Here is a 27162-nt window from a genome sequence, read left to right as displayed (position 1 = left end):
ACTATAGAGCAAAATATATGCATCTAATATCAGGATCTTGTTAAATACAGAACTATGTAAATTCTAGTGTATATATTTGTGGTAGTTACTATCTCACTACCTGTATTATTGTCTGCAATACATTCGGTTTATATTTTCCTCCTTTTTCACTCATCTATCCCTTCCACAACTGAAAATAATTTGACAAATAAACCTCCATGCTTCTCTGGTGTATTGTCATTGTTACAAGTTACCTTGCAATACTCTTGGGGGGGTTTCTCAGCCAATGCCCTTGTGCACAGTATTCATGTCCTACACAGATTTATTTGATTATCCACAGAAACACTTCTATGGGGAGGGACAGGTAAGCTGCATGAGTAGACCTGTTCCCCTTCCCAGTAGCATGGGCATGTTGTTTCAGGCACCTGGAGAAGCCAGCAGAGAGGTAAATCATTGTTATGGTAGCAGGGTTGGGGCTTGGGATCTCCTAGTCAGTGGCTCCTACCCTATGCTGGGCTCCTGGCTGGGTTAGGGGCAGGGAAGGACAGGCCTTCCTCTTCTCTTTCAGGGAATGGTTAGGACCAGGCTGGGTCAGACCCACTCCTAGAAGCCTCTCAGAGCTTCAGGAAGCACTGCGCCATAACTCTGTTCCTTAGCTGTGGGGAGAAGAGCCTTTTATAGGGAGCTGCTCCCTATCCATCCAAACCCACACCCACAGAGCCTCATCCCCAGACCTGTGCTGAGCCCTTCCCCCCATTCCTGCTCTTAGACTCCCCACACACAATAAGATCCTCCACTCCTGACAAGCCCACCCTTACACACGTGGAACCCCTCGCTGACCCTTCCACTTCCAGACCCCCTCTGCAACCCCACCTTCACCTGGACCCTCCTGCAGAGTTCCATTCTCCCTGCATCTGGGACCCTCCAATGTGGCTCCTGTCCCCAGATTGTCCCAACATGGAACCTTTTCACTACACATCTGGATTCTCCCCCCTCCCCAATTCACTTGGATCCTGCCAGGCTGAGCTGGCTTCCCTTGCACCTGGATGGGGTGCCAGTGCTGGGCATGCTTGCGAGATTCCATTCCACTCACTATCTTGGTGCACTTGGTGTGGAGGGACAGAGCTGGCCCCTGTGCAGTGTCAGACTCAGGTGCAGCCTCACTACTAAGCCCATGAGCTGGGAAGGTGGGAGGGCTACAGGGTGATCGCCACCCCCATGCAGCCAGTGGCCTCTGCTCCCCACTGCCATGTTGGAGCCTCCATGTTTATTGTTAAATAAAATTTGCAGAATTTTAAAAGATTGTGCACAGAATTTTTATTTTTGGGTGCAGCATTCCCTCATGATATAGATGACACTTAAGACTGATTCATGTCTTTGCCATAAGTACTAGGAACTAGTGAGCCCCCCACTCTAACCACTTCACATCTTTCTGGTTGTGGAAAGGGGCCAGAATGGGATCCTTGTAAATGACCCCAGTGGAACACACACACAGGGTCGCCTTAGGCAGTCCTGCACCACACTGCTGTGCAGCCTCCAAGGTAGGAGGTAGGGCATGCGTGGACTGTGGGACCAGAGAGAGTGTGTTTGTCCCTTGGAGACTCTGGTAATTCCTGTATTTTGCAGGGGTATTCGGTAACTGGAGATGCCTGAGGCCTGATTTTCTTCTGATTTATGTGTATTTGCCAACAGTATAACTCAAGTGACTCCAGCAGCAGTGCTTCTGATTTTTACTTCCGGTAACAGGAGACTCCGACCTCTTGTCTTCCCACTGGCCACAACTAGTATGTTTGTTTAGAGGAAAAAATGTATTCGTGAACCCATAACTTTAAAAAAGAGCTGTCCCCTGCTGTTGAGAGCATTGGCTGTCTACTTCACGCAAGCCTCATTTATACATGAAAATTACCTGGATTCCCTGGGGATACTTTTAACATTCAGGGCTGATTTTTTGTATTTAAATGTTCCAAGTGTCTGTTCTTATATACTGATGTAAATATGCTAATTTCAGCCAACACTTTTTCCATCCCTCTGCCCAACCCCCTATTTCCTGTTTGGTCTTTTAGCTCCTCCAGCCCTTAATAGCCTGGAATCTCTTCACACAGTGAAAATATTCCAACTATATTTGCATAAATTAGAAGAGGGAAATGTATTTCAGTCAATTTCTATTTAAATGGCGTGGAAATCACACCAATGTGAGAGATAACTGCCTGTAGAATTGGACTGTAAGATGCTTGCTTTAGTCTCATGGAAAACTGCAAATGTAATAATCAGATCTGACTTGATTAGCTAAAGAACTCATTCTTACTCTCAGTGATTTCCCTCTGCCAGGAAAGATAAATGGAGAGTGAATGAGAACAATTCATCTGCACCACCGGATAAGTAACAAGATTAGCCGGGCCCTTCTTCTGGTAATTTTAGAGCATGCCTACCCTGGCGGGCTTACTGCACTTCAGTCACAGCTTCCTGTGCTGCATGAGGGGTTTAGACCAGCACAGCTCTATCTGTGGCTGGACAAGGAGCCAATTCCACATGTAGATCAGGCCTAAGGGCCGGATCCTGCAAACCCCTATGCCTACGGGACCACTCAGTTACACATGTATATGTTTCACAGAATCCTAGAACTCAGAAGTCATTGAGTGTTGAGGTAGGATCAAGCAAACCCAGACCATCCCAGGCAGGTGTTTGTCCAACCTCTTCTTTCAAAGCTCCATAGATTCTGTTCCCTAGTGAAGAAGGTCTCCCTCCAACCTGAGAGAGCCCCTTTCTTTTATCCCTTCTCACAGGGCAACAGTCTCCCTCTCCTACCCACAAAGAGGAAATTTCTGTTCCCCCTACAATCAAACCACCTCTTTTAGCCACCCCTGCTTGCAGGATCATTCTCTTCACACTGAGAGATCACCCCATTTTCTCACACCTCAGAATGTCAAAGCAATTCATGGATCAAGCCCCAGGTACACGAGAGAGAATTTTGAGCTGTGAACCATTGTGATAGTTGCCCTCTTCAGGGACAAAGAAGCTTACAAAGCCCAAATTGAAGTAGATAAGGTCTCGGAGCAGAGCACGCTCAATCAAGGGAGTCTGGCTGGCTTTGGAACAAACTTCCAGAGAAGAAGATGAATCCAAAGCCCCAACCAGGCTTGCCAAATGGGGGAGGGAAGACAAAAGGGGTCGTGGCCCTGGGACCCATCAATAAAAGGGGCCCAGGGCTCCTGGTGGCTGCTGCTACTGCAGCCGGGATGGCGGCCAGAGCCCCAGGCCCTTTAAATCGCTGTTGGAGGACTGTGCGCTCTGTGCAGTTCTGGGGGCTGGTAGGAGGCACACTGTGCTCTGGATGGTGTGGAAAGGCTGCCTGGTCCTGACTCCGCCCTTTTGGGGAGTGAGAAGCCAGCCTACCCCCCACTTGCTACAGGACCCACACAGGCTGTTGGCTCCCTGGGCCCTGACCAATGACCATCTTTCGGAAACTGTGCAGACCTTCTTTTTCCAAAAAGCCTTTCCACGATACAAATAGCAGAATTGGTTCCATAGGGCTATGGATAAAACTTTCATAAGTACCTATGTGATTTAGGCACCAAGGGCCAGATTTTCAAAGGTATTTATGTGCCTATAGATGTGGACAAGCACCTATTTGGGATTTTCAAAAGTGCCTAAACTAATTAGGCACCTCATTCCTATCTGAAGGCAATTGGAGGGAAATGTGTAACTCACTGGCTTAGGCACCTGACAGAACTTACAAAAGTGTCTGTTTGCTAAATTTACAAATACCTTCATAAATTTGGCCCTTTTTCATTGCAAGTCAATGAAATTTAGGATTGTAAGTCACCTAAGTGCTTAAATTTATTTTACCCTGTATGTCCTTAATAGCCATGACTTTGGACTAAGACCATGGCCAGAAGCTCACTCCTATACAAGAGTCTGTGAAGTCTTAAAAACGTTCTGTGAATGTCCCTTCTGGTGGAGTATGGAAGAATGTTTTGGGTTTTAAAAATAGCATTAAATTATAGATGCTATAAGCCCATATAACATGTTCTAGGTAATCTAAGACATGCTTTCTAACACTTTATTTTAACAAATATTCTGGGTGGATTTTTGGTGCTTTGTTTTCTATCTGCATTAACCTTGGGCCTTTCAAAGGCATCTGAGGACAGCCAGCTCTGGATGAACCAGGGCGGGCCACAGCCTTCCAGGGGCCCTGGGCAATGTCAGTGTGTCGGGGGGGGGGGCACTCAGCTGTATGTAAGTGTGGCTAATACACTTAGGCAGTGAAATGTGCACTGGGGTTGCACAAGAAGTTGGGAGGGCAGCTGTACCCTCTTCCAAGTGTGCAAGATGGAGCTTTGGTCTGGTGCTTAACAGTTGGAGAACAAGCAAAGCTCCAAAGGTGGATTCAGACTGTCCCTCCCAGATCTGTGCCTAGAAGGTTCATTCTCTGTATGAGTCTTCCCCTTCTGTGCATAAGTGGGGCTCAGCCATTTAAGTTGAATCATCCTCCCTCCACATCTGAAAGAGCACTTGGAGTCAGGGGTTTGTGTGGAGGAGAGGAGGGGTATGTTTACACAGCAAAGGTATTTCAAAATAACTTTACTAGCGTATACACAGCCAAACCGCTATTTCGAAATTAATTTGAAATAAGGGAGCACTTATTTATCAGGAAAACTATTCACTAACTAGGCTATTCCTAAAATCTGCAGAATGATTCAATCTGATCACCTTTACTAATAACGCCAAATTCGAAATAGCTATTTCGAATTAAGTGCTGTGTAGACACTTATATCGAAATAGGGGGCCTCCAGCCTTTCCAGGGTGTTCTGATGGCCACTCCAGCCTCAACCAAGGACACTCTTCTCCTCTCCCCCCACCCCAGAGCCCTTAAAGGGGTAGACTCTGGCCACAGTGCCTGTGCCAGCTCCAAGCCTGCCAGCCCAGAGCCAGCAGTCACTGCCCCTGACCCAGTGGCCCCAAAACATAAGCCAGCAAGCCACTGGCAGCCAGCCCTCCACTGCTCCCCAGGAGCAGTCTACCAGCTCCCAGGAGCCTGCCAGAGCCCAGAGAAGATGGGTGTCTTGCTGGTCCAGGGTGGAGATAATGGATCTTATTCAGGTTTGGGGGGGATTTCCCCCAACGGCCATGATCTCCACACTAGATGGAGGGACACAGCCATCTATGGCAGGATAGCTGCCAGCCTGGCCACCAAAGGCCACATGCAAACCCAGGAGCGGGTTTGCATGACAATCAAGTTGGTCCAGCGAGATCCCAAACCCTGAGCTTCCCCTCCCCCTTCTTCCCCTTGCTTCCCTCTTCCAGCTCCCTCCTCCCAGGTTTCCCCCTCCCTTCTCCCATCCTCTCTTCTCCCCTCTCCCGCCTCCTTTCCCCAGTCTCACCAGAGTTCCATTTCTCTCCCCCCCCCCGCCCAGTTTTGTTAAATAAAGAGAGTTTGTGTTCATGAAAATACATGTATTTTATTTGACATCAGGAAGGGGGGTTAGGGAGGGGTAAGTGGAAGGACGTGAGGGAGGAATGAGGCACAAGCCCACAGTGGAGCAGACCAGGGAGGCTCTTAGTGCTCCTCAGGGTGGAAGCTCTCTTGCAAGGCCTCCTGGATACTGACAGCCCCCCGATGGACCTCCCAAATGGCAGCCTGCAGAAAGTGCAGCCAGGCTAGCAGCAACAGGTCCACAAAAAGCACCAGAGTGCCCAGAGGCAGCTCTGGCTCCATGTTGCAGAGTGCTGTGGTGTCCTGAGTGAGGGCAACCAGAGCATACAGAGACAAAATGCTTTGCTTGCCCCACATCGAGGTAGGCAAGCAAGCAGGGAAAGCTGAGAACCGGTTGTCCAGGGAGAGTCCCTTTAAGCACAGACCTCAGCCTCAGGCAGCAGCCAAACAAAGCAATTCCTGACCTGATGTCTTGCCGGACCTGATTCCGGCTGGCCTTAAATGCGATTTAGTGTCCATTCAGTGTGGATGTGCTATTTCAAAATAGCAAAAAGCTATTTCGAAATGCATTTTATGTGTAGATGTGTTATTTCGAAATAACTTATTTCAAATTACCAATTTTGAAATAAGATATTTTGAAATAACACTATACTTTAGACATACCCGAATGGACAGGGCCCAGAAGCAGGGGTCTCAAACTCATGGACTGCAGGCTGTCTACAGCTCGAGCAGTTCCACAGTCCAGCCTGTGCAGCTGCCAGCATGTGAGCCCCTATGTCCCCGGGGCAGGGGGAGAAGGGGTAAACATACCCTTCTTTTGAGCCCAGCCCCTGCCCTGCCTCCTCCTGCCCCTGATCTGCCCTCTTACCCCCTCCACCCTTTGAATCCCTTTCCTCAAACTCCCTTCCCTAAGGGATGCAGCCTCTGGGATTACTGGGGAGGGGGAAGGAGACGGGCTGGCACAGGGCAGCAGCAGGGTTCAGGGTAGGAGCCACAAGGAAGCAGAGCAACACAACAGCCTGTCCCTCTCCATAGTGGTCTGGGGTGCTCCACTGCCCCACCCCCTGCCATGGTGAAGCAGAGCATCTGGGCAGGGCTGGGAGACTGTGGCAGAGTGGAGCCAGCTGCTGCATCTCTCCGCTGCTGTAGTGATTGCACCCCCAATCCCTTCTGCTGGCCCCAGCCCAGCCAGGGCCCCACTGGCTAACCTGAATATGGGGGACTATCCTATCCATGGGACAGTTGGGGTGGCTGCTCCCCAAAGCATAGGGCCCAGGGCGGCCAACCTGAGCTGCTCTATGGATGGGCTGGCTCTGCACACACCTCCCTGAAGCCACAGGAACTAGGCAGCGATGTGGAGCTCACAGCCAGAATCCACTCTAGCCTCATTGTGGTGATGTCAGGGCCCCCTGAGGCATTTTAAATCACCCGGGAGCAGAGGCAGAAGGGCATGTGGACTCACCGCCGGGGCTGAGACTCATCGGGGGTGTGTGTGTGTGTGTGGAAGGGGGAATATGCACGAAGACCTCAACCCCCAGGAGCAGCTGCCAGAGAAGAGTGCCCTGCCCAGTGGCTCACTAGGAGTTCTGGCACTGGCCCGAAAGTAAATTGAGTGTGAGGCCCCAGCAGAGTATCCCTGGAAACAGAATGTCAGATGAAGCTTTATTAACGTCTCTGCACAGCTGCCATGTGAGTGTCTCCTCACTGCAAAACCACTTGTCGTTTCGTCGGAAGACCTACAGGTTGCCACAGCCTGGGGTGCTCCCTGGGAGAGCATCTCCAATTAAGCCTCATGCCAGTGAGCAGGAATAACGAGGGGCCACCCGAACCTACGTAAAGGCCCAGTTTCTCTCCATTCCTGGGCAAGTGGCTTTTTCACCTATTCCAATGAAATAACACGGTGCAGGGATTTCTTCCCTAGTGCCCCCTCTGGAGAGTGGGGATGATCCTAGACAAAGTCAGAGAGAGTCCCGTCCTCTGCATTTCCTGAGGTGCATGGTACAGGGCAATCTGGGTCTGCCATTGCACATTTTACTCAAGGAAAGCAAGGGCTCCTGCATCATTGACATTAGGCCGTTGACCAAAGAGGAGGAGATCTTCATGGGTGGGTAGGGTATGCTCAGTATGCCCCTGGGGAGAGTAGAGGTGGCTTTCTGCCTCATCTTCCAGACATCTGTGCCAGACCAGGAGCTCTGCAGGGGTGCAAAAGAAATGGAGCAGGGACCATATCTGCTCTGTAGAGTTTAGAATGTCAAAAGAGGCAGGACTCCTGTGGACTGTTTTTATTTGAAGAGTTTTTCCTCCTTGTTCAGGTCCTAGGGCTAGATATATACCCAGGCAAAAGCTACACAATGTGTCTCAAGAATGCTACGAACTCAGCAGAGAACTAGGAACGCCCTAGGACAGCGGTTTTCAGCCTGTGGCCCTTTGACCCTGGGGATCTGCAAACATGCCCGTGATTTCCAAAGGCATCCACGCCTTCATTTGAAACTTTTTAGGAATCCACACATGGAAAAAAGTCTGGAAACCACCGCCCTAGCACTGCAGCTCCACCACAAACTTCCCCACTTAGCAATTAGACAGTTTGTTCGATACAGATTTTCAGCTTAGCTCTTAAAAGCAGTTTCATAAATATTCTATGGCTTTCCAAGCAGTGTAATTTGCCTCTCTGACATTAAAGAGGAAACTCTGTGAAGGGGAGGGATGACAACAAATTTATCCACCAATAGCATGCTCTTTTGGCACAAAAGCACATTCTTATCTTTACATCCCATAATGAGAAGGCAAAGACAGGATTGTTGCTACAACTCCCTGTGTGGGTAGATGTACATTATAGGAGAAGGGCAGCTGTACATGGTTAGATATTTTTTCCTCTGCCTACACTAACAGAAGAAACTGGGTTTGTAGTTTCCTGTGGTTTTCCTACGCACCGTTGAAGAGAACTTTTCACATGATGTCAGACTGCGAGGGACTGGTTGTGGGTAAGTGCCAGATTTATATTTACCGCAGTGTCCTGCCGACTGGTTCACATTCTCAGATTGCAAAGTCACACACAAACCCGCTTGGTTTCCAAGGGAGTCTGAGCCATTACAGGGGGAAAAACCCACGCATCAGCAGAGTTCTTCATGCTCTTAGTTACAAACCATTCTCCGGCTGCTGATCCTGGGTGGCTAGGCTATGAAGTTACATTTTCTTAATAAAGGTATGGAAAATAAATGAGAAGCTGACTTTAGCTAATCGGAAGCAGTCCGATTCTGTTGAAATGACAATATTGCAATTTGTTCTCTGGAGCTTCTAAGTGAAAATGTCTGGGAACAGTTCCTGAAACAACTGCCCTGTCCACCCACTATGTTAACACATCGATTAACCTTTTCAAATGGCAAGGGGCTGCAGAAAAGGCAGATGAATGTAATAAAGATGGGTCCTTTACTGCGAGAAAATACATACCCTGTGCACTTTATTTTCAAAATCAGTGCCTTGTGTATTCTGCCTACAGCTGAAAAGGAGTCACACATGGCTGGTTATGTCAAACTTTGTAGCACAAGATGTTGAGGAATGTGTTAGGAAGACATTTCTTAGCTATTTTGTTTTCTGCCCTTCTGTACATAGTGTAAACATTCACTAGATCATCTACATGAAAGGAAACTCTTGTGAGGACACTGGAGCAATTCTGTGCCAAGGCTTTTGTTAAATAAAGGCATTCCATTTAAAAACACTTTTTGTATTTTGCCATGGCAAGCATTTGTCTTCTCGTATTTATAGTAGATTAATTTAGTTTGACTGGCTTGTGATGGCAGAGAGTCAGAGACCAGGTTCTTGATTTAAAAGTAGAGACAGAGAGGTGGAAAGTGAGTCCACTAATTTTCTTTTTTCTCTCTTTCCACTCCAGGGAGAGGGGAATATTTCTTTCTTTTTTTTTTTTAAAGGGTAAAATATGAATAATTTAGTTCAGAGTCAGCTATACCATAGACAAGTTCCATGGATAGAGTAAGCTGTGAGCAGCAAGTCATTAGCATTGTATGCAGGCAGAGCAGGAGACAAGGAAGACGAACATTTCTTGCTTATCTTATCAATGGATTGATCCTGTACCAGAAAAGCTTCCCTTCTTCAGCAAAGTTGGCCTTGACTTTAACAGTTTGAGGTGTGTGTGCTTGGTAAGCACTCAGGCTATGTCTACACTACAGAGTTTTTTTGGAAAAAATCAAAAGATCAGAGGACTTTTTCCGGCATAGGTATTCCTCATTCAACAAGAACACTTTATTGCAAAAGAGCTCTTTCACAAAAAAGGTGCGTGTGGATGGGGAAGATGGGGTTTTTGTGTGGAAAGAAGAAAAAGCACAGGTGCCCTGGTGGCCATTCTGTGCAAAGCAATCAGTGCTTGCTTTCGAGAGTCTGGACACTCTCTTTCACAAAAGTGCACTGCTTTTTCAATGCACTTTTGCGATGTGGATGTGCTCTTGCACAAGAAGTTTTTGGGGAAGATCTTTTCTGATAAAAGCTTCTTTCACAAGAAGCCTGCAGTCTAGACATAGCCTCAGAGTTGAACGGGGATATTTCAGGGAGACACTGGCAGTAGTTAGAAGGCATCTGATATTAAGGATGAAATTGATATTTAGCATGCTGAGAGTGAAAGTTGCTGCTTATCTGAATTACTTTTGCAATTGTAAGGGCCCAGGATGTTTCCTCTGCAGCAAGTTGTTGATAGGTGTGTAGTGTTGTGGGTTTTGGTTTGTTGTTTCTAAAGAGTGAGAGGATGGGGTTTATTGGATGAAGGAAAGAACAAATATCAGAGAGGGAATGACTGGAGGCAACTCTGAAACTTTCCCACATGTGTAGGTTGTTCCATGCACAAGGTTTGTTTTCCTTACCATCATTGTCATATTCTCATCTCTTTCTCCAGTCTACTCACTACTTCCCGCATCAGACATCATGGCTGACACTATGCTCTTTTCACTCTCCTTGGTGTGAGGTAGAGATAGTTGAGTGGTAGCCAAACCTGTGGACACCACATGTGGTTTGCTGTACACACACACACACACACATGCACGCGCACACACACAGAGCACATAATCATCACTACTGCACTGTATGTTGTAATTTTTAATATTTCAGTTACTGACAGTTTGTCTCATATTAACAAATTTGGGAATGATCAAATAATTCCTTTGATGGTAATATCTTTTCCACCACTATTTGGAAGTCAAAAATGTTATCAATAAAATCTCTGTAAATAAAGGTTTAAACATTAACAGAAAAGTCTCTGTTGTAATATGATTACCACACAATGGTTCAAATACCACTCTACTAAGTCCATTGAGAATTATATCATGTAATTAATGCCAGCATCTTGTATTTTTAAGACTTATGTTAACTGGGGCTAGACCGTGGACTTGCAATAAGGTTGTTACAGTAGTATATTTAAGATTAACATTGTAACGTGGCTACACTCTTTTAACCTATTTATAGCAGAGTGCATGTGAGTGTCTGTGTATTTACTCTGTACTATAAATAGGTCTGTATTGTCTAGCCACACTACAACATTAATCTTATTTATTATATATTTTAGAGAGTTTGTCTGATCAAGAACTTCTCCTACTATGGTAAGAGCTAAGAACACCAAATTTGATATAAAGCTTCCTCTTATCATAACTTAAAGCAAGGTAAGGCTTTGGTGTGCCTGGAATGGGATTTGCTTCTCATAAAACCAAACTGAAAGGAAACAGAATCACTGAATCAAGTACAGTCCCCAAAATTGACATAACTGAGCAAATGTTGAAAGAGACTGAACCAAAATGAGCTAGAAAAATATGATGAACATACAATAGGATTGCTTCTCAATAAATCTTACAGAAGAGAAATAAAATGAAGAAAATTGGAGTACAGTAGTGCTTTGTTTTGGCACAGGTAAATCAATGCTTGAAAACTAGAAGAAAATGTTCTTGGAAATCAAATTGACTAGAGCTCTTATTTGTTAAACTATAGTGAATAAGAGCTATAAGGATGAAGAAACACAAAATACACTTGATGGAATTCCCAAATTATGGACTTGTACCACACTCTGTAAATCTACTGGTATAAAATAATTGTAGGGACTTTTTGGAATGTGTATGCCTCAAACAATCCTACAAATTTAAGTTTATAGTTACAGTAAATGAATGCCAAAATTTCTACACTACTTTCAGCCTACACAAGAATGTAGTAGGAACAGCTGCATAATTGTTTGGATCAGATAAACATTACAGAGAAAATGGTTGAATATGTTCTTTGATTTTAAGTAGCAGGATATGAACTGGCCAATGTAACTTTTTAACAAACTTTATTTAATAATAAAATTCATATTTCTGAATGAAATTTCAGGTGAAAACAGTGGGGTTTTATTTCTGTAACACAAGGACTCGTACTTTAGGTCATGGTCCCCTAGGACTGCAGTCTTTCATTGGTTCAGAATAGAAAGTTAAATGTGCAGGTGATAACAGAATGTAGAAAGAAGTTTCATTTTATCTTTTCAATATAGTATTTGACACACAAAATATGTTAGATTTGCAGAAATGTTTTAAATAAGTCACTGTCACACTCGACTGAATTCTACCTAATATGTGCTTGTGCATTTTAAAGTGCCAAGATAAAAAATGATCCATTAGTGAACAGAATTTTTAAATTTATACCATTAATTTTCTGAGTTTATTGTGACACTGGTAGATAGAGGAAAGAAGGATAAGTCACTTCAGGACAAGTACACTGCCTTCAGTTTCCTCCTTATTAGCAATTATTGACATACTGATGCTATCCATTAGTGTTAGGTACATAGATTTACTGTCATTGCTACATGCAGATAAAAGCAAAACACATCAATTATTTAAGTGCTTCCCTGGGTGTGTATTATTTTTTTCTTGTAAGAAGACACAGTTCAGTCTCTATACAACTGAACAGCCTTTCATGCTCTTAGCATTTTGATTAGGAACGAGTAAGTCATAATGGTCTTGGTTCTTACCACAACCTCTCGAACTTCAGATAACCTCTGAAGTCCAGCAAAGGCCCTTAAAATGTCTGTTCTTATTTTCCCCTCTGAAACTGTATCATGAGGGAATAATTGTGCAGAATATTTGTGAAGTGCCATTCTTTTGCTATAGTTCTGACTAATTCAGCTGTGCTGAGATATAGATTTATTTATTTTTATTTCCAAGAGTGGTCACCACAGGGAATCTCTTTTATGTATCCTTTATCTTTTATTTAGTAAAATGTTGCTTAAATATGGAAGAAAGAGAATTGATTTCTCTAGCTCTGCTGCAGGTATCAGGGGGCCCAGTAAGTCTAGCATGGTTGTCACGCATTAATTCCTCCCAAGCTCTTATATCTGTTTCTACAGAGGAAGGGGAAAATCCCTATGAAGTGTATTCGTGAACACCTTCATTATATATCACCCCCCACATCAGATGAGAATTGTACATTTCAACATGTCTTAGATGTTGTGGGCACCTGGCTAAAATGGGATGCTTCTCAAGAAAGGGGTCTCCCAAGAACTGACAGGTGATAGAAGTGTCTTGCTAGGCACACCATCTAGTCAAGTTATACAACAGGGGTACGTTTGGGCCTGCATTGAGATGTTGGTTTGCAGTGCTGTGGATAACCAATAAAAAGAAATACAATCCAGTTCACTCTCCCTTAGTTGAGCAGAGATAACATGACTAACAGGAATCAGAAATTATACAAATATACTTTTGTCACTAAAAGCACAGTGATGGCTCATGAGACACACAAGGCACAGATCTGTCTGGAGAAATGGCTCCATTACGATGTAGTTCCTTCTGAAATTAGAACCATGCTTTGAAATGGTTTTTAAGTTGGCCCAGTGGAAGTATTTCATTATTTGCTCTTTATGGGGCACACAGCCTTTTTGTAGAATAAGGGCCCAATCCTACAAATGCTTAGGCACTTGAGTGATTTTATTCATGAGTAATCTTATTAAATTGAAACATTTGCAGGAACAAACCCTAACAATTGTCCACATGCTCATGTTATGCCAGCAAAGGCTATGCACAGTATAACTGGTACCCTCAATTTCCTAAGGTAAGAAAGAGGCTGTGAGTCATATTTCTTGTGTTGACCCGACTGCCCAATACAGATCACTGCTACTGATTTATCAGAATTAGCCAGCCCTCTCAAGCTTGTTGGTCTTCTTAGGCCTGAATGTGAGCTTCCCAGCTCCACTCAAAATAGCCTGGAGTTTATGCAGCACTGCCTTGGGTATTGAGGTGTCTCAGCAAGTTTGCAGAGGCCGGGGTTAGGTGAGGATATAGAGAGCTCATGCTCAGATGCTTGAAGATGTAGACCCTGCAAAAGCCTGAGACTGTAATGCAAGAGGAACCTTGCAATCAATATTCTGTGTAAAAGCAAACCACTATAATCCAAGTTATTATTACTACTGCAAGCTAAGGACATGTATTTTGTTATCAGCAATCTGGGGATGAAATGAACAAGCAGTTTATATTTTAAAACTGAAGTGCTTCTACTGATATGAATAAGATAATGTATTCCTGCAAGTCTGATCTGTCATCTTCAACAGACTTTGGTATCTCCCAACCGAATAGGAATTGTCAATGTGACTAGAATATTTAGCAGCTTCCCAGATATATCAGACTTAAACATAACACTGTAATATGTTTATGCTGCAGGGATATGGATTTCATTTGGAAAGGATTTAGGCCAGGCATTGCTCATGTCTCCTGCATTTACAATCAGTCCCAAAAGGGCAATTCAGGCATAACCATTTGTGCAAGAGATCCGAATCCATGAGATGACAATGATTTTCTCTGGAGAATGGCTCCTCAAATGTTTGACCCATTTCAGTGTTGCCAAGTTTTGTGATATTTTGTGAGATTTTTTTTTTTAAGCTCAGTAGCTAGTGTCATGAGACACTCAGCTTTCCTTTAAGAAAATCCCAACATTTTTTAGCTCATCTGGGAATAGCTCTAAAATATGTGCTGAATGGACTGAAAGGGCTCCAACCAGCAAGAGGGAAATGACCATTTCACCATTTTTCAGCTGAAACTTTATTTGAATAAAGATGCGGTCAACTAAAATACTTGGTGAAATCAAATTTAATTCATATTGATTTCACAACATTGTTTTGGAAAAAAAAACTCTGCAAAAAAATAAACACGCTTTGTTTCAACATTTTCAACAGGAACTCTTTTGATTTTTTTTTTTCAGTTTGAAAGGTTTTTTCATTTAGAACTTTGGTTTAAAAATAAGAGTGACAAGCCCCTAGAAGCAAAATGTAATATTGGATTTTGGGTTGAATTAAATGTTTAGATGGACCTCAGATGATTTTTTCAGTTCACTCAATTATGTAAAATAATTCATGTGTTTTTTTTTTTTTTTTTTTTTTTTTTTTAAATGCTGGATGTTGGCAATATTACTATCAAGCTATCTGGTATTCACACTCCAGTCCTGAGCCGCTGCAGTCTCAGAGCAGACTGTTAAGAAGCAGGGCACAAACCCCAGTCTGGTTGTGAATTCCATCGTTAGATTTTACTTACCAAGAGTCAAGTATAAATGCCCCAGGCACTTCAGCAGACTGACCAGGGTGTCACAGACATTGCTGGGAGGTGCTCCAATCTATCTTGTCCCAGTAAGCCTGCCTTTGTGATAGATACTCCCTTACATGAAAAATTACAACGTCATTCAGATTAGTCTGACACCCAAACAACTGGTCAATTGCCTCAGGTCAATTGCATCTTAGGGTATGTTTACACTTGCCCCCTAGTTCGAAGTAGGGGGCAAATGAAGCATACCGAAGTTGCTAATGAAGCATAGGATTTAAATATCCCACGCTTGATTAGCATATTCGTGGCTGGTCGCCGTTTTAAAAAGCTGGTAGTCTGAATTAACTGGCCGCGTGTAGACGTGGTAGTCTGATCCAAAACCCTTCCCTCGAATTAACTGTTACTCCTCATGCTTCATTAGCAACTTCGGTATGCTTCATTTGCCTCCCTAGTTCAAACTAGGGGACAAGTGTAGACATACCCTTAAGGTATGTCTACACTACCCCCCTAGTTCGAACTGGGGGGGGGGTAATGTAGTCATACGGAGTTGCAAATGAAGCCCGGGATTTGAATTTCCCGGGCTTCATTTGCATAAAGCTGGCCGGCGCCATTTTTAAATGCCGGCTAGGTCGGACCCCGTGCCGCGCGGCTACACGCGGCACGGACTAGCTAGTTCGGATTAGGCTTGCCAGCTGTCTACACTGGCCGCTTGAATTTCCACAAGAACACTGATTTCCTACTATCTGAAATCAGTGCTTCTTGCAGAAATATTATGCTGCTACCGTTCGGGCAAAAGTCCTTTTGCGCAAAGCTTTTGCGCAAAAGGGCCAATGTAGACAACTGAGATTTGTTTTGTGCAAAAAAGCCCCGATCGTGAAAATGGCGATTGGGGCTTTTTGGCAGAAAAGTGTGTCTAGATTAGCACGGATGCTTTTCCACAAAAAGTGCTTAAGCAATCTAGATGCTCTTTTCCGCAAATGCTTTTAACGGAAAACTTTTCCGTTAAAAGCACTTGCGGAAAATCATGCCAGTCTAGACGTAGCCTAGGTGTAATATCCGTTTCACCACAGGTGAGACAGGCTTTTTTCCAGCTGTGCATTTGTCAGTCAGTGTTCAACTGAGGCTTAGGGGCTTTCACATGAGTTAGAACTTCATCTGCCAGCATCACAACTACTACCTGCCTTTCATATGGGTCACTCCAATATCACATTTTTCCCTAGTAGGGTTTGGGGGCAAAGCTTTGCCAAGAAGACTCAGTGAGATTTTACATATTTTTAGTCAAAAGGAGAAGAGGTGTGTGTGAGAGAGAGTGAATAAAAGGTTAGACTGGGCAAAGCAAACAAAGCCCAGGGCTGGTGAGGATTTTTTTATTTGATGTATTAAACAAATTAGATCTCTGTGGAGGATACCTCCAGATTCCTGTCTGCACACAGAATTGAATTCTCTCATGGGATTTATGATAGAACTCTCTACAAAGGGCATCACAAGTAAGTATCAGAAAGGAAACCTGTTCTTCTCTCTCTCTCTAGACCAGTTAGCTATGCAATAGATGTCATTTGAGACTGCAGTCTATTCAGCCAGGGCTCTGTCATGTCTAAAGCTGGGCAGGAAATGGCTTTCTCGGCCCACAAATATTTTTGAGAGTTGAGTTGAAAAAACGGAGAATTGTTTCTCCAGTGAGAATTTTTTAATAGAAAGAAAAATTTTAATGGGTATCTGGACTTACTGGTTTATTTGATTTCAAAAGAGAGCTGTTAGAATTTTAATTTGTGTTCCATTATTTTTAAATGCTTCTTTCTATTGTTCTTAGTGGAATTAATAGTTACATCCTACATGATATTTTCACGCTTCTTAGATGATCACTCTGCAATAACAGAATCTCAGTTTAAATTTCTATAAATATCTGTCTGGACCTACATTTTTTAGTCACCACATGTCTGCTATGGGCATTTAATCAACTGCAATCTCAAATGCCATCAATTGCATAGCTAGCTGAACTAGAGAGAGAGGAAAAACAGGTTTCCTTTCCAATACTTACTTATGATGCCCTTTGTAGAGAGTTCCATCATAAATCCCATGGAGGAATTCAACATCCTTTTAATTTTGATTCCTAAGTGTTTTTACCTGCAGAGCAGTACCAGTGAATTTGACAAGTGTGTATCTGGGATTCTAAAGACTGAGGTATACCAATATAGGCGCCATTTTAATGTCTGTAATTATGTGTTTATTTTCAGAATACTATTGAACCATTAGATGTCTCTCTGTGTTACACAGGTTTCCAGATAGAGTATGGACTGTGGTAAACATGAGAGGAAAAAATGGGAACTCAAGTTATGTGCAAGACTGTGTATATAGTTTTTAGTTGCTTTCTTTTATTAATATCTCCTACTTAAAAAGGAATGTGATTCCACACTTCATGTAATCACTGCAGGTCCTGGTCCTCCAGGTCCTGCTAACTGCTGGCAGGATGGGTCTTTTTTTCTACCTTTACTTTGCATACCTGATTAATTGCAGCAATATTAATTTTATGTCCAACATTAGTTGGGCTATGTTGACTAGCTAGCTAATCACCTCTTTTGAGTGCAATCTTTTAGGAGGGACAAAGTTTTGGCTATATAAGGGGACTTTGAGAATACGCAATACATCAACAATTATGATTTTTGAATATTACTAGTTGCGCATGTCACAGTTTGCTGTAGGTGAATGTTTGAACAGTCAGGCTTAAAATTAGCTTGTCACGAGTATCTGTGATAATAAAGTTGCATGTCTAATCATGAAAAACAAACACACAAAGTAGTTTTAACTTTGAGTGAAGATCTGGAGAAAATTCTTGTCTTCCACAACTTTCCCAGCTCTATGGAAGAATTATGTTTTCCTAGAATTATATTTTTGTTATATACAATTATCAAGGGATCTGGTGACAACCTAAAACCACAAAAGTGAAATGTGAGTGTCTTATTCATGTTACTAGGAGCCCAAAAGGAATTACAGTCTTAAATTATATGCATTTGAAGTATATTATTTAACTAGAGGATTTACTCAGCATTGCCTGAGTCCTTGTGGAGACTTAGGGTAGCAATCAGGGCAGGAGGCTGGGAGGTGTATGTGGACAGGGGGACCAATGGGTTGGAGGTGCAGGACTCAGGGCTGGGAGGCGGGGACTCAGGGCAAGCAGCTGGGAGGTGCAGGACTTGGGACAGGGAATGAAAGGTACAGGGCAGGGGACTCAAGACAGGGGTGAGAGGTGGGGAAGGGGAAACAACTGAGGGTAGGGGTGCGGGCTCAGGGCAGGGGTGTGTGGAGGAATCAGGGAAGAGGGGGTCAGGCCACAGAGACAGGAGGTGGAGGGCTATTACTGGGTCAGTGAGGGTGACACTACTCTAGCTCTGGTTCCTCCTGGGGGCTGGGGTTGTACTGCCTTGGTGGCTCCTCCTAATGTGGATGGGGAGGTGAGGATGGCAGCTTGCTCCTGGTGACTGGGGCTGCTTTGCCCAGTCCCCTAGTCAGCAGTTCCTGGAAAGGGGGGCTGCCTGCTCTCCCCAGCTGAAGGTTCCTGGTGGAAAGTGGCCGTCTGCCAGCCAGTATATCAAGCCCCTCCAGCCTGTACTCGCAGGTGAGCATGGCTAGGCCTGGGCTTCCCAGCACCCTTGGCCTCTGCTTGCGGAGGGGAGGGGGGGTTAGCCAGTACTGGGCTGCCTCTCTCTCACTGCCCCAGACTCTAGTCATGGGGGAGATTGGAGGCTGGAGCTAGGCCATGGTTCCCAGCCCCCCCAGTCTGTATTCATGGTGGGTGGGGGACAAATGCCACCAGTTCTTGCCCCCTCCCCCCCACCAGTACATGTTCCTGGGTGGTCTCATCTGGTCCTGGACTACAGATAGTGCTGGACCAGAAAGCCCTGGCAGCTGGGAACAGGAGTCAGCGAGTCAGGACTGCAGCCAGGCTGGTGGCATCAGGGCCAGTGGCCGGGTGTCCTGGCTAGGCTGAGAGCACAGCCCTGGCGGCAATGGGATTGGTGCCCAGGAGCCGCAGCCATGACGGGAAAGGGAGTGCAGCTCAGGCTGGCAGCGGCGGGACGGGTGGCTGGGAGTCCTCGCTCGGCCAGGACAGGGAGTGCAGCTCGGGCCAGCAGAAGTTGGACTTGCAGCCAGGAGAGGAGCCCAGGAGCAGGCCTGATGGCAATGATAGCTGATGGAACTCTTGTGACCTGAGCAGTCCCAAACCAGAGAGTTTGCCGGGCCATGGAGGTCCAACCTGTCTTACACCATTTAGGTCATGCATTAGAAATGGAAAATTACTCCAAACCAATGAAGTTGACTTGTCAGTTTTCATTGTTTAAACCAGGGGTTCTCAGCCTTTCCAGACTACTGTACCTTTTCAGGAGTCTGGGTTGTCTTTGGTCCCCCAAAGTTCCATCTGACTTAAAAACAACACGTTGAGAAAATAAAAAATAAAAATACAAAAGTGTCACAGCTGAAGACATGGCTTGCTTCCTCACTTTTACCAAGTAATTATGAAATACATTTATTATAAATATGGTACATACTCGGGCCTGATTTTTCACTTGTGAGCTGTGCCTGAAGCCCGAGCCCCAGGGCTGAAACATATAATTTAGCATAACAGGACCCCCTGTGGCATGGAATCCCAGGTACTTGCCCTGCTTGCCACCTCTTCATGCCAGACCTGCACTGTCACACCCTGTCGAGTGCCTCCCCATGGGGAATGCAACCCCCAGCTTGAGAAATACTCCTCTAGCTAAGCTCATAGACTTTAACGTCAGAAGGGACCATTATGATCATCTAGTCTGACCCCCTGCACAGTGCAGGCCACAGAATCTCGCCCACCCCTGAGAACCTCTTGGAAGACCTGTGAGTACCACTACAGGTACACGTCCTTCTGGGTGAGAACCATTGGTTTAAACTGAGCAAAGCACAAAAAGCCAACCACCAACATACGTCATGGAAAATTAATTAATGTTCAAAAGTCTTTCAGTTTTAATGTGGAGTTATTAAGGAAATTTATTTTCTAACACAATTTTTAACCTGACAGACACTTTAAAATCCCCCGTGTAAGCCTATTACAAGCTTCTGTGTATTATTAGACTGATTACAATTAGCAAATATTAGTGGATCAGCACAGTTCTAAGACATTTATTCTGTTCCATTTATCCTGCTTTTCTAAATTTCTTTCCTACCATAAATCCAGTACAGATCAGTTCCTTTCACATATCAGCCTTTCTGCTAGGTAAGTGATGAAAAGGAAGCAGGACAAAAAGAAATGTAAAATTAACCATCAGGAGCAGCTGATGAGTCAAGAGGCTCTTGAGTTAAATCCCTCACTGGTGTCATTGCTTGCAGCAGTGCCAATGGCATTAATGGCACTAAGTCACTTATCTCCAATATAAAAATGATTCAGAATCATTTTATAGCCGACAGCTTTAGTCATTATAAATCCTCTTCCCTCTCCATTTCCTCCCCTGCTCTTTTGTTTGCCTCCCTTTGCTGTGGCACGCCATGTATAAATTAGATTATAAACCATGTGGAGGAGGGGTATATTTTCATTTGTTTATCAAGTTCCATGCACACCAGCTGTAGAAATAATTCCTAAAGGCCTTACTTTGGTTGCGTATATTATTGACTCCTTATCTGGACAAAACAAAGTAAAAGCAAATCAAGTTTTACCTAAATAAGGAGGGAGCGCAGATTTTTAAAGGTGTTTAGGCTTTGCTCAGCATTTCAAGGCTTAAGTGACATAGCTGAGGTGTGAATCTCATGGCAGTTGCATGCTGCATGCTAACTGGCCAGGTGGACTCTGCTATTTTGCTCTAATAGTGTGTTTTGGTGAACTTCTGTTTCAATGGTAGAGCAGAACGCTTATGGCATGATAACCGGGTCTACATGGCCAAGATAGAGCCCTGTTCACTAGCGCACTGGAGATTTATGCCCCAGTTTGCCATGCACTCTCTGTAGAGACTAGGCATGTTAAGTAGAGGTTAATTAGCTAATTAAATAGTCGATGGAATTTTCATTGTCTACTAGATTAGTCGTAGAGAGCGCCCCTCCCTTATCTGCTGCAGCACTGTAGTTAAAATATAGGAGCTGCAGCCCATCTACTACATTTAAAGTTCAAAGCTGCAGCAGGGTTAGCTCCCATGGTGGCTCGAGCTGGTACTGAACAGTGAATATAGTGTACTTGGACTTTCAGAAAGTCAGTGACAAGGTACCTCACCACAGGCTCTTAAGTAACAAAGTATGAACAAAGGTTAACAGTGGGGTCTTCCAGGAAGCTGTTCTTACATACTTAGACATAGCCAAAATTTTCTGGAAAAAAGGGTGAAAGTGATGTGACAGAATTTTTAGATGATAGAAAATAACTTAATATAGTTATGCAAATCTAACTCTGGAGCTTTACAACATGATTTCACTAAACGGGGTCATTGGGTGATAAAATGATACAACTGAATTGAAAAAAATTCAATGTTGAAAAGTACAAAGTAATGTACATTGGAAAATATAATCCCAACTGTACATACAACATGCAGCAATCTAAATTAGCTGTGACGGCTTAAAAAAAGATCTTGGAATCACCATGGATAGTTTACTGAAAGTGCCCAACCAGCAGCAGGCAAAAAAAAGTGAATGGAATGTTGTTAAATGTTATTTAATGGAGTCATTAAAAAAGCTATAGTTGTTAAAACTGAAAATATCACAATGCCATTATATAAACCATGAGGGGTGTGGGATAGCTCAGTGGTTTGAGCATTGGCCTGCTAAACCCAGGGTTGTGAGTTCAATCCTTGTAGAGGCCATTTGGGGCAAAAATTTGTCAGGAATGGTACTTGGTCCTGCAGTGAAGGCAGGGGACTGGATTCAATGACTTTTCAAGGTCCCTTCCAGTTCTAGGAGATAAGCAATCTCCATTATATTAAAAAAAAAAAAAAGACTCCCACACACTGTATACTGAATGCAGTTTTGATTGCTGCATCTCAAAAACAGATGTTCTTCTCTGTACTTTTTCCAGTTCTAATACAAGGAAATTTTACTAGAGGTATGGAACAGTTTCCATATCAGGACACATTAAAAATACTGGGTCTGCTCAGTTTAGAAAAGAGAAGACTAATGAGGTACATTAGAGATGTCTATAAAATCATGAATGGTATGGAGAAAGTGAATAGGGAAGTGTTATTTATTCCTTCACATAACACAACTACTAGGGATCACAAAATAAAAATGATAGGCAGATTTGAAACAAAACGAGGAATTACTTCTTCACAGAATGCACAGTCAACCTTTTAAATTCATTGCCATCGAAAATTGTGAAGTCCAAAAGTACAACTGGGTTCAAGAAAGACTCAGATAAGTTCATGGTGGATAGGTTCATTGATGGCTTTTCTCCAAGATGGTCAGGGATGCAGTCTCATGCTCCAGGAATCCCTAAACCTTAGAAACCTAGACTTAATGACAAGAGATAGAAGGAATGATGAATTTTGAGTGATCTGATGTATCTCATACTAGTCACTGGCAGAGATGGGATATTGAGCTAGATGGACCATTGGACCAACACAGTATGGCCATTTTTATGATGCAATTCCTCATCACTGTTAAACAGCTATGATGAAAAATATCCAGAAATGGTACGTGTTTTGGTGTTATTGGTCAGAGTAAACATGACTGTAAAATAAAAATAACACATGAAAAGAAGCTATGTTTAAGCCTCATAAAGTGGAGAAAATTTCCAAGAACACCTCAGCACAGAAAAAAACGCTTAACTCAGTAATGTCATCAGTGGCAGTGCTAGGGTGCCATTATTACCACTATGGATAGCTGTAGCCTCATGTTGCTTGAGGAAGTCAGTCAGAGCTGACCATGGGCTTGTCTATGGTGCATATTGACCTGCCTGAAAATATTCACATTGAGCCTGACTTAAAGCACATGGAAGTCAACCTGAGTCTGTCTTGATGTCAGTGAACATTAGATTGGGTGCATTGTATAGAAAAATGCTCTAGCTGCTCACCACACAACTTGCTTTTTTTTAAAATGTTATTGTTTTTAAAATCCACAAAATATCTCCCATTGTCTTTTATGATTTTGTGTGAGACCCAGTCTTGTGCAATCCATTCATGAAGCAAATGTTGGGCTGTTGAGTCTTTCACCGTGACAGACTCCAGGGCATGGACTATTTCATCTGAAAAACAGCATCGTTACCTACTTCCATCACCTTTCCTGGAATGGATTTCAGACATAGTGTGTCTACGCTACAACAGGAACCGCAGCACAGCTAGGCTATGCCTACACTACAGGGTTTTTGTGGAAAAACAGCCATTTTAGTGCAAAAACCCCAGAGCATCCACACCTCAAGCGCATTTTTGTGCAAGAAAATGTACAGTAAAATGTCAGAACAGAGGGTTTGCGGTGTAGGTATACCTCTTTCTATGAGGAATAACTCCTTTTTGCACAAGAGTTCTTGTGCAAAATGTATGTGTGGACGCTCAACAGGGGTTTCTTGTGCAAAAAGAGCCTATCTTAAAAAAGTACAGGTGATCTGATGGCCATTCTGTGAACTTTCTTGCACAAGAGTGTCCATGCAGTATGGATGCTCTCTTGCATATAAGCACATCGTGTGGATGCGCTTTTGCGCAAGAAGTTTTGCGGAAGATCTCTTCTGCAAAAAGCTTATTGCGCAAAAACACTGCAGTGTAGACAAAGCCCTACAGTGCTGGAGCTAAGTTCCTGTAGTGTAGACACTTACTACAGAGACACAAGGGATTTTTTCAATCAGTGTAGTAAATCCATCTCCTTGAAAGGTGGTATCTAGGTCAATGGAAAAATTCTTCTGTAGACCAAGCTGTGTGGACGGCAGGGGTTAGGTCAACCTAATGTGTCGCACAGGCTCAAGTGATACTGCTAGATTAATTTAATCCCAGTCATAGTCTAGAGATTGTGCCTTGGTTGATAGGAGTGTTAGCAGCCGCACCAAGCTAGAGTCAGGCAATGTGAAGAAGAAGAAACATTTGATGCAAAAACAAAACAAAAAAAATTTACATAAGAGAGCAAATATGTGGGTTTTTTTAAGTGAATCAGCTATAATACTTAATCAAATATCTTGCGAGGGATATATTCCTTTCTACCTTAGATGTGATCTAGTGTTAGTGGTTCACAAAAGATTTGAAAAGGAGAGGAAATATTTGATCAGTACCCCGTAGAAAATGGGAAAATGTATCTGTTATTTCCTTTTGCTTACTTAGTGCACGAGAGTCAAGCTCGTGGATTTTTTTGTGCTTGCTGACTGCTAGAAGCTAGCAGCTTTTTCTCTCAAAGCTTGGAACTGTGTATGTTTAGCTCCTGAGAGGAAACATAAATAAATCAAAAGTTAGCGGATGTTGCCTCATTAGTGTGAGATATGCAGTCTGAGCATGTACAGTATGGATAACAGATGTACCGTGAATCAGAAAATATTTTTGGAAACTTTCACAAATGGAAAGACAAACATGTCAGTTTCTGTCACCTTGCTTCATTTAAGATTACACTAATAGGATTGTTACCTTCTTTAATATTCAGAGGAAAGATGGCTTTTTTGGAAAACAGATTGTATCTACAGGGGAAAATCCTAAACATAAATGGTAAAAGCTAGTACTGAATACATAAAAAGAGAGGGCACATTATTGTAAAACAAACAGTAACAAAACCAATCTGGATAAGTGACTCTTCTGAAATGAAAAAACTAAATACTTCAAAGTAAAACATCTCCATCACAAAGGACTTTCATTACTATTCACAGATTATCTTATCAAACCTTAAATACTTTGAAAAAATAACTCAGCAGCAGCAATTGTTGAAGAGTCATATTCAACACTACTTTCCAGAGAGTATCTGCATCAAAAGATAAAAGATGTCAAACATGAGATCCTATTATAAGCAATGGAAAGAGTCATTAATCACAGTATTGCAGATGCAGTCCCTCTGGAGACTACATTAATAGACACAATGCGTTGCTACTGATGTTTAAAATCCTGTTACCCATGTACTCTTTAGTCTGAGATCCATCCAGAGAGCTCAGTTCCCTGCGTGAAGATATCTCTGATTTCTGCATCATCCTGCATAAGAATGCATGCTGTAGTCAAGGTGATTTTCCATGCTTTCTTCATATTTCTTAAAGATAATGGACTGAATTCTGCTGTCAGCTAGGAGCTGGACAATGCCATTCCAATCGGTGGAGTTTCTCAGTGAAAGGGCCTCACCCAATGGAATGCATTAGCGTAACAGGGTTTAGGTATTGGCCCACCTGTATTTGTACTTTATTTAGCAAATGACCTTGAATGTATAGGAATGGATCTGATTTCTCCATCGCTTGAGTTTCAATGATTATACATAAATATTGGCACAAGGTAATCAAATTATCATTATTACCCCTCACTCTATTCTAACCAATGGTAATAAATCTACAGAACTCTCACCAATTATAAATATATAAATAAACAATGATTTCAGAAAGATGCTAATACTATGAAAGCCAGGGCTGGCCTTAGGCCGATTCACCCAATTCCCCGGAATCGGGCCCCGCGCCTAAAAGGGCCCCGCGCTCTAAAGCCAGAGAGCCCTGTGCCCTAAACCTGGAGGTGTGCCAGGCACGCTATGGGAGAAGGTGTCAGCCCCGGAGGAGGAGTGCAGTGGCTTTTGTGCGCTGAGGGAGGGGGAGGTGGCTCGTGGGATTGGCTGGTAGGAGGCACTCTGCCCTGTAGCTGGGTATTTAAAGGGACTGTGAATTGTATGTTTGTGTGCTGGGTTGTTGTTGTTGTTGTTTTTTTCTCAGCCAAAATTTGGTTTGAATTGGGCCCCGCACTTCTTCCTAAAGCCAGCCCTGATGAAAGCTAATGAAAAAGATCAAACAGAATCCATGTCAGTTACAGTCTATCTACATGTGCAGCTATAAGTTAATGCAATAAGTTCATATAACTGCTTGCGTGACAAGAATGTCACAGATGGCTCCAATTTCATTTTCTCCCACTGCACAGTAATTTACAGAGCTGTGATTTAAGCTTTGGTCATCACCTCTGGTGGATATGTTTGGGGGAGGGAACACTGAATTTCACATGCAGTCTTTCTTTCTGTTGTGAAATTAGCTGCCTGTGTATTGAGAAATCATACAGGACAGCTGTTTGTTGTTTGCAAAATCAGGGCAATGAGAGATCTGCTGTTTAAAAAAAATAAATAAATAAACGTTTCCCACGTGAACATATCTCTATTATCCTGGTACCATAGCTGGTTGTGAAAGGGCTTTTATGTAATGCTAGGTAGACAGTCGTGAGGAAATAAGAGAGAGTGATTTATTTGTGAAAGTCCTTTTGGAAGCCGTATGTATGTCTTGCTGCTGTAAAGGGCAGTAAATATAGAGTGCCCTAATATATTCAGCAAATGGTAATACTGTATTACATGCAGAAAAATAGTGGAAAAAAAAGAATGGAGACACACATGTGGATATGCAGGCTTAAAATGCAGTAGAAAAGCCTTACTTTTTTGTTCAGTGGGACTATTAAATTAAGCTCTGAAGTAGAGGTAGTCCACATCCCCACAACCCACCATGGTGGCTCTGAGCATCGAGGTAGAAGGAGAGTCTGGAGGGAATGGGAGTGGAGAATGGGTGTGGTCAGCTACTCTATGCTTCCCACAGTTCCGCTGGCCCCAAAACCTACATATGAAGAAATTTCAAGTTGCATTTGCTACACCTTCCCAATCTCTCCTAATATTTAACAGAGATTTCATCCCCTGATCTCTGCATTGTTCCTATTAACAAAACCCTTTTACGTGGGCCTTTGGAATCATGGTTAGGCGCAATAGTAGGAATCAGCAGATGTTTATTTTTGTGATTATATCCAAGTGTTTGAAATTAATGGCCTTTGAGCCTTATTTGATTCATGGCAGGGCATCACACATCTAAAATAAAGTGAAATTGTTCCCCCTTGATAGCACTTTGCAATTTTTTCTATTATTTTTATGTCTGATCACTTTGAACAGGAAGTGCTTATGCATACAAGTGAAGCACAGCTTATGTATAACCTTCAGCCACTGAAAAATCCTGAGATGGAACAAAAAGTCTAAATTAGAATATGTTCTTTGTGATTGGTGGCCCATTGGGGTTCTATGTGTGACCCCAGAGATATTTTGTCACACACATTTTGTCAAGCCCCCTTTTTTATTTTTGAGAAACCC

General features: G+C 43.2%; 1 protein-coding gene across 1 annotated transcript in view; it reads left to right on the top strand.

Moving 5' to 3' along the window:
- The first annotated feature begins 8166 nt into the window (after positions 1-8166).
- The window catches only part of EML1 (EMAP like 1), a 164128-nt gene continuing 145132 nt past the window's right edge, over positions 8167-27162 (top strand). The window contains exon 1 of the mRNA XM_075926585.2: positions 8167-8394. Coding sequence (XP_075782700.1) covers positions 8364-8394 — 31 coding nt within the window. The 5' untranslated portion in view covers positions 8167-8363. The remainder of the gene's footprint in view (positions 8395-27162) is intronic.

This window comes from Pelodiscus sinensis, chromosome 5 (assembly GCF_052426305.1).
Source record: "Pelodiscus sinensis isolate ZL-2025 chromosome 5, ASM5242630v1, whole genome shotgun sequence".
Taxonomy (NCBI): Eukaryota; Metazoa; Chordata; order Testudines; family Trionychidae; genus Pelodiscus; species Pelodiscus sinensis.
This window is presented reverse-complemented; position numbering and strand designations above follow the sequence as displayed.